The following is a 12204-nucleotide window of genomic DNA, read 5'->3' on the forward strand; positions in this document are numbered from 1 at the left end:
AAGAGTTTTAGAATCAGGTAATATAATATAATAGGAGGAATAGAAATAGAGTGTTTAGATTTATTAAAACAAATAAATTCAAATTTAGAAGGATTAAGTTTAAGACAAATAGAGTCATACCAAGCGATAATTGAAGAAAGACATAGAGATAGATTGTGAGGAACACTATTGAGATTAGATGGAGGAAAAGAAGTATAAATATAAGAATCATTAGCATATAGTTGACTAGAGAAAGAAAAGTTATTGATAATACGAGGTAGGTCAAAAGTGTAGAACATAAATAGAAAAAGGCCAAGGATAGAATCCTGAGGTACCCCGAAAGTAAGAGTAAAGGAGTTAGAAGTAGAATTATTGAAAACAACAGAAGAAAAACAATTACAGAGATAAGAAGAAAACCAAGATAGACAAGAATCAGTAATAAATGAGTGAAAAATGTATGAATGAAATAGACCATCAATTTGTTATTACTTGATATAACCATGATAAACAAGGAACCACGTTGTTCGATTTAATCAGGACAAATTATATTAACTTCAAATTCAATAATGATCGTTTATGTCTAAGTGCGTTTCATTCAATGGGCTTCATTGGTTGTACGATTTTTTCAGTTGAGTAGTACCGATGGACGTTTTTGTCTATGTAATTTTAGGCGGTCTGCGCTAGTGTATGCGTGCGCTTTTTATTGTATAAAGGCAAGTTGCATAAAAAATTTTAATTTATACACAAAATAAATTTCATTAAATCGGCACGTAAACTTCATGCTTGAAAAATAGGGTAGGGTGACAAATGAAGAAAAAAGAAACTACTAAATATCACAAAGAAACACATGACACCAGTATTGAAATGAAAAATATTGATTAACGCCGTGTTTTTCAACCTGGGTTCCGCAAGGGCCAGTCAGGTTCCACGAGTTGTTAAGAAATTTTTTTTTGTAAAGTTACGCTCAGCCAGCTCAGTCAGAAGCTTAGTTATTGCGTCATATCTGACGCTCAAACAACCTTATCGACTTACCGAGAGCTTATATAAAATTCTTTAAAAATGAACAGTAATGTCCCAACTCACATTCTCAATAGCGCTTTCAACCGAGGGACCATAACATTTATCTATCTATCTATTGATATATTTATATATATATATTAATATATACACGTAAAAATTTTATTTATAACGGGATAAAACACTCTAATAACAACAACAGCAACACTACATTAACTATAAGTTCATATAAAAATAATGGTAACAAGATTAGTAAAAATGATAACAGATAAAAATCATACTAGCAACAATAACAATGAAAATAACATTAATATCAACAATATGACGATTAAATTACATTTGATTATATTCAACAGAAAAAAATTATATGTTGCTATGTAGAAAGAAAAAGAAAGAGAGATAGAGAGAAAGAAAGAAGAGAGAAAGAGAGAGAGAGAAAGAGAGAGAGAGAGAGAGAGAGAGGAGAGAGAAAGTGAGACGTAGAAATAGAGTAAGAAAGAGAAGACGAAGGAAAATTATGAAACGTAAAAAATAATTCACAAATCATTATGCTAAATTTTGTTACACAGACTAGAAAGCTTTGAGCGGAAAAAACAATTTGCAAATGTATACTGAGTGTATGTATGTGTGTGTGTGTGTATGCTGCATTTATTGACAGGATAGATAATAGAACTTTACAACGTTTTACTAAATTTCATCACACTAACACCACAACTCTCTCTCTCTCTCTATATATATATATATGTATGTATGTATATTGTATATATATATATTTGGAATGAATGAATAAATGATTGAATAAATAAGAATAAATGAAAGAATGCTAAAATTTTAAAATAAATGATTAGATGAATAATTACGAACAATAAAAAATATTCACAAATATTAAATTCTTTGAATTCATCCCCATCAAAAAACAACCTCCAAAAACATATCTATCTTTCCTTAATTTTAGTGACAAAGACAGATCAGACGAACTCAAAGACCTCAAGAATATGAACTTTGAACCTACCCCCGACCACCAAGGGTGGATTATCGAACGTATCGCAGTGATTCGTCGAACCATTACATAGGCAGTCGTCCAAATATATGGCCTCACCATTTCTGGAAAAATCAATTATAAAATTGAATAATAATTAAATTCTATAGTGGGAACTAGAATCCAGTTTGAAAAAAATTAAAAGATTCAAGCTGGTTAATCACTCGCAGAGAGCCAGCCATCTGTGAAAATTAGAAAAACCTGAAGACCAATTTGAAGAAAATTAAATTATTTCTCAAAGAGAGAGAAGAGTTAAAAATCTGACAGCACGGATCAAACTAAGCAAAATGTGTATAAATGAAAACATCCTGCCTAAATTTACTGATCAGCGTGCAGTTGTACGTGTGTGTGTATGTTAGTATAACATTAGATGATGATATAATAATGAATATTAAAAATTCTGTTTTTGTTGAATTTTCGTGATTTAGGAATTACATAAAATAAGAAAAAGATCAACCCTAGAAAAATACTCCAAAAAAAGTTTCTAACTAACCCCCCGCCAATAGAGATTCTAGAAGAATCTCCAGTGGCAAAGAAAGAGGCGCCTGGCTTCAGCTTCACATTCCTCAGGTCGTCATCAGCTGTCACGTTAACGATAGCTTTGTCGTCATCACCATCATCGTCATCATTAGCACCAGCAGCCTCATTACAATCATCATCATCATCATCATCATGTTTATCATCATCATCAACAACATTCACGGTGCTACGACCGTTAACGGAACGCGGTGGGGCAGTGTTGACTACGTTGTCCTCGCTAGGGTGGTTCTCAAAGTTGGTATTTTTCATAACATTGGGGTCGTCATCAAGACTGATTGACTTTTCATGAGTCTCATTCAAAATCATCCTCTCTTTCGGATTTTTAGGTTTTCCCAATTTATCTCCGAATGGTAATTCCCTACAGGAAATAGTTTTAGCACTAGCAGCTATTTTTATCTTTTGGGATTTTCCGCAAGTTGCGAGGTTAACAGACAAACCAACCCAGCCATATTTTGCTGTTTTGGGATGTAAGGTAAACACGAAGTTCTCCCCGGAGCCGAAATATTTCGAATTAGTGCCAGAAGATCCTAAATTTTTTCTTCTTTCTATCCAGTCCCCAGTACAGTAGCAGCCAATCAGATCGTCAGTTGATGTTTGAATCACAATCAAGGTCGGGTCATGACCTATATGTTTTATGAATTTGTATGTAGGTACATGTGTGTGTGCGTGTGTGTGCGTGTATAAATTACCTTCGATCTTGCTATAAAAAGTAATCAGGCTGGTCCCATGCTCTGACGTGGAAAATATGAGGTTAGGTCGTTTCAAGGTCATTCTCGTGGGCAGCCAATCATAAATGCGCTTCCACTTATGAATAATAAATTTATACATATATGAATATTGATTAATTAATTAGGTAATTAATCGATTACATTGATTAATAGTTAGATAATGATCGGCGGAAATTATAACAAAGTAGCAAAGCAGATGAACAGAGTAATTTTTAACAGAATATTGAAGTGGGGGGTGGAGGATGTCGTAGAGGTTTCCATTTAATGAAACGTCGTGCCGGATGTTAACTATAAAAAGGAGAACTAAAAACACAAATAACGAAGTCCATTGAGCAACTAAACAAAGACTTAACATGCAAGAAATAAATAAATTTTAAAAATAAACTTTAATTAAAAGAAAACTAGATGAAAAAAAGAAAACAACCAGCCAAACAACTAACCAACTAACCAACCAACCAACCAGCCAACCAACCAACCAACCAACCAACCAACCAACCAACCAACCAACCAACCAACCAACCAACCAACCAACCAACCAACCAACCAACCAACCAACCAACCAACCAACCAACCAACCAACCAACCAACCAACCAACCAACCAACCAACCAACCAACCAACCAACCAACCAACCAACCAACCAAACAATCAATCGATCGATCAATTGATTGATTGATTGATCGCAATCAATCAATCAATCAATCAATTAATCAATCAATCAATCAATCACCAATCAATCAATCAATCATTCATTATAACTTAACTTATAACTTATAACTTAACTTATTCATTATAACTTATAATCATTCATCAATCAATCAATCAATCAATCAATCAATCAATCAATCAATCAATCAATCAATCAATCAATCAATCAATCAATCAATCAATCAATCAATCAATCAATCAATCAATCAATCAATCAATCAATCAATCAATCAATCAATCAATCAATCAATCAATCAATCAATCAATCAATCAATCAATCAATCAATCAATCAATCAATCAATCAATCAATCAATCAATCACCAATCAATCAATCATTCATTATAACTTGTTCAAATTTCATGATTTGAGATTTAACATTTACAAACGCAAATGTAAACTCATTTCCTTGAGAACTTGAACGATTCCTGTTCACCATAACGTCCAATCTCTTGCAGGCAAATGAGGTCAAGCAATAATAACAATAATAATAATGATAGCAATGATAATGGTTAATCAAAATAACAATAATTATTGTTATTATTTTTATAATAAAAAGAACAAACAACAAAAAAGACCTCTTTCCTGGACAACAACTGACTATTCGTTGTCGTTGATACCAGCATATTCAGAGAACCGGTGCTGGTCGACGAGGGGACGTTCGTTTGCAAGATGGCGGCATTGTCACGTGACGAGACGCACATCTCTTGTTTAGTGATTAGACGCATCATCAGTGATCGACTTAGTCCCCGGAAACCAAATGCTGTCTGTTCATTCGTTCATTTGTTTGTTCGTTTGTTTGTTTGTTTGTTGGGGTGGAAGTTATGTTTTTTGTGTTTGTGCGTTTTTGATCATTCTTGTCACCATCATCATAATCACCCCCAACTATCATCATCATCACCATCACCACCACCACCACCATCATCATCATCATCATAACCTTGAGTAACTTATTAGGAGTAATGTTGATGCTGGCACAGTAAAGCTCCATCCTCTTACCTACATCTGGACCCTTCAGTGGTTCAGAGCGGTCTGCAGATTGGGCAGGATATAAGAAAAATTAACGGATGACGATGGATTGAAGAATGAATGAATAAATGAATGAGTGAACGAATGTTTGGATGAATGAATGAATGAATGAATGAATGAGTGAACGAATGTTTGGATGAATGAATGAGTGAATAACAAAACGAATATATATGTTTAAATGATTAGAAGAAACGCCATGAATGGATTGAATGAATGCTTGGATGAATGAATGATAGTTTGAATGAATCTTAAAAATATGATTAAATGACAGCTTCAGCATCATCATCAATTTCAACATCTAAATCACCATCATCATCCTCTTAACCACCATCATCATCAACACCTCTGTTTTTATGAAAGTTGACCAAAATAGCCAGCCCCACTCTATACAGTATCTTTGGTCCTTCGTACAGGTAACAATCTATCACTCTTACCTGTTGTGTGTGTTAATAATAATCATATAATAGCTAAGAACACATACAAACATACACTTACACACCAATATACAAAGAAACCAAAGAAACATACAAAATGGACACACATGCACACACCCGCACGCACATGTCCACACAATTAAAATTTTATTTATAATTTTTAAATATTGGTCACCAGATGTCCGAATGGTAGATGATTGAGAACCCAGAATATCCAATCCTCAAAGAATGCATCCACCTCAACACCACATCTCTCTAAGTAGTGACACGATGATTTCTGCATAATTAAATGCCGCACGTATGTTTGTGTGAATTTATGTTTGCGTATTGTGTATTCATGCATGTATGTGTGTGTGTGTGTGTTGCTTATGTGTAACAAATTATAGTAGAAAAAAAAGTTAACACCACTTTTAATGGCAGCACTTACACAATACTTCAGCGCCAACTTTTTAAACACAAATCCACTAGCTTCATAGGCCGTTCTTGACTGTGTCACAAATCTTTCTTTACATTTCTTTGTAACCAAAGAACTTACACAAGAATAGCATTCTTCTTCTGAGAAGTAGTGCAGCAAGATGGCTGCTAGTGAGAACAGAGTTGGGCAGTAGATGACATCAGGTCTTTCAAAGGAGATAACTACCATGATTCGGTGAACCGCCTGGACCCCTTTCGAAGATAAGTAATGTGTTGAGATGAATCTTCTATCAACAAATGATGGCAACGACAATGTCACTATGCTCTCTATTCCATTATTAACCACTGAATTAATTTTTATTAAAATAAATTTTATATAAACAGTACTATAAAAACATTATACTGTAAATAATTTTGTATATGAAAAGTGAATATAAATATAATGAAAAACAAACTAACTTTCATCCCCAAAGACACATCTAAGAGCATCAGTGTAAACTTCATGGTGATGAAACAACTTGGAGAACAACTCCGCAAGCAACTTCCACAACTTGTACCTAATTGGATGATCCGGTGGCCACGTTCCATTTCTCAAAATCTTTTTTGCACGTCTTTTATCATGTATTTTGGAACTCAAAGTTTCTAAAATGTCATCACTTTTTGAACCCAAAAGAAGTGATGAAGCAGATGTGTCATGTTTTAGTGGCGATTGGGGGTGCTTTTCGGGTGAATCTAATGGTCCTGAACTACTTAAGATTGCAGATGAATCTTTGACGAATTCGGAAAATGGTAACGATGCGTACTCTTTCAACACATCTCCACTGGGACTGCCTAACTTAACTTTGCTCATACTTTGGAAAATTATTTAGAAATAAGAAATTTATAACTTCTATGGAAGATAAATATTTCGATCAACATTTGATCGCAAGTATCAAATATTAAAACTGATTTCAAAAATCCATTTTTTATTAATTTTTTTCTGAAAATTAAATGATTAATCCGTTAATTAAATTAGTAACGCATAATTATATTTAAAAGTGAATCTACGTTTCAGTGTATATTACATATCAGACAAATGTATATACACATGTAAAGTTAAGGTTAAGACTGTTGTAGATACAATTGTTAAGAAAGATGACTGTATTTTCAGAAACTGATCAAATGTACAAATACAGTGATTATTCTCAACATAATTAAAGTATACATATATATATATATATTTATTCATACCTATTATTGTATGAATGCTACCGAATCGTTGGCATCATGCGGATTTAAAGTTTGTCTTTATAATTTTATTACTAGAATTTTCTGGAAATTTTAACTAAAAACACAGAACTACCTTTTAACTATTTAATCTTCATTTTATTTAAGCAATTTACGAGACAAAACTGTATAAAATTGTCATGTTAGTACAACTAATATCCAATTATCAAAGTAGGAACCATTTATTATCATCATTCATTTTCAATCACGTATTTGCCAAAAAAGTTTGAATAAAAAACTACTAGACAGAACACACTGCAGATATGGGATGGAGTGTGTGAGGCACTGGTCTGATTTCAGCTTTCAAATAGATAAATGTAAGGCTTTAAAATATGTTTACACTAAAGAATACAAATAAATTATACAAGTGAAATAAATAAATTTATATACAATTTACCTAAAAGTTTTTTAATAAAAATATATCACATATACTATCAATCAATCAATCAATCAATCAATTAGCTTATAAAGCGCTATTTCCGCGATGTTCAACAGCGCTCCTCAATGAATTTTGAAAACAGATGGGTCTTGAGATCCGCTCTGAACTTCGCAAGCGATGGAGAAATAGTTAGAGAAGTAGGCAGAGAGTTCCAGAGAAAAGGACCAGAAAAAGCAAAAGCAGATTTGGCAAAAGAGTGTTTAACACGAGTTAAGAAAAAGCGAGAAGAAGAAGACGATCGTAAACCGGGGATAACAGGATAGCGTGGATAATGATAACACAAATGATAATGATAGAAATGATAACGATAACAAAGATTATAATGATAAGAACGATGAAGGCAACAAAAAGAACACTAGAACTTCAAAGTCGCAGATTTTACTTCAAAAATTCAGATTTAATCTCATATAAAGAACAAAAATATATATACACAAACGCATATATAGAGAGATATACACACATACATATATATGTATATATGTATATATACGCACACTTGATAATAATTATAATAATTCATATGACTGATTGATTGATCGAACGCATGATTGGAAAAATCTAGAAGAAAGAATGAGTGAACAAACAAAAACAACGACATCTAAAACAATGGCAACTTCATGATCTTAACAAATAATTTCTAAATCATAAAACGCGTCTATAGAAAACACAAAGATACAAAAAATAATTGCTCGAAAATTTTGCTCCAAAATTATCTCAGTGTCCTATTTTAATTCCATTGAATGATAATTGGACTTTGAAATTGGCACTAACGAGTGAACAAACAAAAGACAACGACATCTAAAACAAAAGCATTAAGTTGGTTTTTTTAAACAGTTATAAGTTAATACGCTATATCAGTCTGTCAACCAGTGTTACTAAAGAACGCTTCAATAATCCGTGTCGACAGCTTCAACGCTATATATTTCATAATCCGATTGTTGTGGTAGTTGTGACTGTTGCGAGTGTAATTGTTGAAGTTGTGGTGGCCGTGGACGTTGAGGCTGTTGTGGTCCTGTCCCCTCATGGAGATGAAGAGGCAATGGAGGTGGCAATGATCCCAATGAAGAAGGTGCTGCCGTCATAAGTAGAGGCCGAGTAGCAGCACGTGCATAGCCACCATCATCGGCAGCATTATAATCCTCGGTAGTGTCATAAACACGACGATCAGTGGCTGTGGTACTAGCAGCTGCTTCGTTATTAACACCAATAGCAGCTGTGGTATTAGTGGCAGCAGCTCTGGTATTAGTAGTTGTGGTTACATTTTTTGAAAAATTGCAAAAGTTGAAGAGGCTAAAAATTCTACAGCATCGAGTCTTTACGAGTTTGTAAATCACGAATGCCAGCAACAGAAGCAACAGTAGATTGATGATCCCTAAAACAAACCACATGACTTTTGGAAAGTACCTGATGATAAAAATAATTGTATTGATTGATTATGCATGTTGGTATCATCATAAGTTTATTGATAAGCGTCATCATCATCATCATTGGACATCGCAATGCACTCTATTTTTATTTTTGATGCATCTTTAAAACATAAATGAGAGAATTAGGAAGAATTAATAAATGAATAATTCCCATACATTCACCGTCCTCATCCTCTTCATCATATCTTCACCGTCCTCATCATCTTCATCACATCTTCATCCTCTTCATCATATCTTCACCGTCCTCATCATCTTCATCACATCTTCATCCTCTTCATCATATCTTCACCGTCCTCATCATCTTCATCACATCTTCATCCTCTTCATCATATCTTCACCGTCCTCATCATCTTCATCACATCTTCATCCTCTTCATCATATCTTCACCGTCCTCATCATCTTCATCACATCTTCATCCTCTTCATCATATCTTCATCGTCCTCATCAACATCGAAATCATCACAATTTAAAGGTTAAAGGTTACTCTCTCTTTTTTGTGCTTGCTTCAGAGGTTTCAACGACAAACACACACAGCTTATATATAAATATATATGTATAAAACCACGCATCATACACATTGCATATGATAGGCGGGGATCTCTTTGTATTCGAACCCAGTCACTGCAGCAGCAAGGCCAGGCGCCTTTAACCATTGAACCAATTAAAAATGACAATTTTACTACAACTAACTCATTATAATTGCTATCTTTAGTGGTAGCAGTAGTTGTTGTAGCAGCAGTACTGTTAGTATTCAATTCTAACAACGATGACAACAATTGTGTGTCAGAAGTTTCATTATAGTTCACTGGTACCAATTGTATAAGAAATTTTATAAATTAAGCCACAACAAAGAGTAGACGAATAAAAATGATTAACGGATCATGAATAAATTATAATAAGTCATAACAAAATATGTTATATTATAAGTTATAACCAATTGTGAATAAATTATAAATTAATAACAAATAAATCACTAATTTTTGTATTCCAAATAATGAAAATATGATTACTGGCTTGATCAATTCGTATGCAGATATTGTCACGTGTCCAATTGCCTTTCACTGTAATTTCATCTTGAAAGAAAAAATATATATACACATACATATATATATATATACATATATTTATATATATATATATATATATATGTAAATGTAAGGTAGCGAGGTGGTGTAATGGTTAAAGCGTCTGGTTCAACTGCTGCAGTTACTGGCTTTGAATACAAAGAGATTCCAGCTTATCACAAGCAATGATACTGTTTAAACCATCAAGAATTAATTAATTAATCAAATAATTAAATAATTAAAAATAATAAATGTTTACATTTATCATGATAATTACAACTATATAACTATGCTAACTGATTGATTGATTTGGTTGACTGAATGATTGATTGATTGACAAATAACAAAAAAGAATCACCATCTTCACATGAAGTAAAATCGTTACAATGACAATTATCATCATTTGAAAAGCAGCTCTCTGATTTAAATGTATTTGCAAGGCATGGTCGACAACTGACTTGTTTACTACCGTGAGGTAGAAATGGTTCATAACCTTCCATGTTGGAGTTAGGATTAAGGTTAAAAGTAAATTAGGTATAAATTATCATTGATATTATTTTATTTTATGTTGTATTTTTGTATGTGTGTACATAAAAAAACTACATTTGTATGTATTTATGACATGTTGTTCATTTCTGTGTACGTGTTGTATCTGTATGGATAAGTATGTAAGTGTGTTTGAATGTCTAACTAACACTTTTACAGCAAAAACTTCATTACATAAACACCATTTAAATTAAATAATTAATAAAAATTTAAAAATATAATGAGATTTATATTTATAGTAACCTTTACCACAGTAGATAATTTGGTTCCCAGGAGAATGTCTATAATTTCCCATTGTGAACTGCCAATTTATTAGTTTAATAGTGAATTTTTGATAAAAATATCAATTATTAATTAATTAATTAATCAACAATATATTATTTGAAAATTTATAAATTTTTATTAATTTTAGGTAATTTTAAAATTAAATTTCATGCTTGTGGTTATTTCACACCTTAAATTATTAAAATAAATTAAATTAAACTAAAGGCTAAAAATTAAAGTTAAATAACCATGAAATTCCCCCTGTTCAAAAGTAAAAAAAATTTTTCTTCAGCCTGGTTCACCTTTTTTTTTTAAATTTATATTTTTCTGAATTTAATTTTTTTATAATTTATCGTCAATTATTTTTATTTATTTAATTTGTGTTTGGCAAGATCCTAGGACAGTGCCTACATTGTAATTGAAAACACATTATAAATGAGGGAGATATGTATGAAAAAGAGTGCACATAAACAACGACCAATGAGATAACTAAAAAAGGGAACGCAACACAGCTGTAAGTGAACGATCAATGAGATAACTAAAAAAGGGAACGCAACACAGCTGTAAGTGAACGATCAATGAGATAACTAGAAAAGGGAACGCAACACAGCTGTAAGTGAACGATCAATGAGATAACTAGAAAAGGGAACGCAACACAGCTGTAAGTGAACGATCAATGAGATAACTAGAAAAGGGAACGCAACACAGCTGTAAGTGAACGATCAATGAGATAACTAAAAAAGGGAACGCAACACAGCTGTAAGTGAACGATCAATGAGATAACTAAAAAAGGGAACGCAACACAGCTGTAAGTGAACGATCAATGAGATAACTAAAAAAGGGAACGCAACACAGCTGTAAGTGAACGATCAATGAGATAACTAAAAAAGGGAACGCAACACAGCTGTAAGTGAACGATCAATGAGATAACTAAAAAAGGGAACGCAACACAGCTGTAAGTGAACGATCAATGAGATAACTAGAAAAGGGAACGCAACACAGCTGTAACTTAATGAATGGAAGAAAATACGATTGTGAGCTCAATGTCGAAATATAATGTAAGAAATTTTAAAAAATACGGAACTATCAAATTTTATTATTTTAAATTATTTATATTAAAATAATAAAATGAAATAAATAATTTTTATTAAAATAGTAAAAATGGAAAAAAAAATCTTATTAGCCATTTATGTCATCAAATGATTAAAAATTGAAATGCAATGGAATAATGAAAATACCAAATAATTAACAAATAAAATTTTGGCAAAATCCTAGGACAATGCTGATTTGTTATTAGTACATTTTTTTCATTA

General features: G+C 32.4%; 2 protein-coding genes across 2 annotated transcripts; both read right to left on the bottom strand.

Annotated features, from left to right (window-relative positions):
* Window positions 1-1964: 1964 nt before the first annotated feature.
* HELRODRAFT_115966 (hypothetical protein) lies at window positions 1965-6863 on the bottom strand (the record flags this gene model as incomplete). The annotated part of the gene is made up of 10 exons (XM_009031326.1): window positions 6345-6863; window positions 5899-6230; window positions 5647-5748; window positions 5366-5471; window positions 4949-5040; window positions 4587-4775; window positions 3265-3373; window positions 3009-3198; window positions 2529-2600; window positions 1965-2100 (listed from the first exon to the last, which is right to left on the bottom strand). Exons 1-10 carry the CDS (start codon window positions 6733-6735, stop codon window positions 1965-1967), a joined length of 1719 nt encoding a protein of 572 aa, XP_009029574.1. The 5' UTR covers window positions 6736-6863.
* Window positions 6864-7337: 474 nt separating this feature from the next.
* On the bottom strand, window positions 7338-10931 carry HELRODRAFT_194285 (hypothetical protein). Its single transcript, XM_009031327.1, has 7 exons — window positions 10871-10931; window positions 10440-10574; window positions 10028-10090; window positions 9708-9822; window positions 7842-8994; window positions 7504-7585; window positions 7338-7479 (listed from the first exon to the last, which is right to left on the bottom strand). The coding sequence occupies exons 1-5, from the start codon at window positions 10920-10922 to the stop codon at window positions 8478-8480; spliced, it is 882 nt and encodes a 293-aa protein (XP_009029575.1). The 5' UTR covers window positions 10923-10931; the 3' UTR covers window positions 7338-7479; window positions 7504-7585; window positions 7842-8477.
* Between the last annotated feature and the right edge of the window lie 1273 nt (window positions 10932-12204).

The sequence above is a fragment of the Helobdella robusta genome, assembly GCF_000326865.2.
Source record: "Helobdella robusta unplaced genomic scaffold HELROscaffold_72, whole genome shotgun sequence".
NCBI classification, from domain to species: Eukaryota; Metazoa; Annelida; class Clitellata; order Rhynchobdellida; family Glossiphoniidae; genus Helobdella; species Helobdella robusta.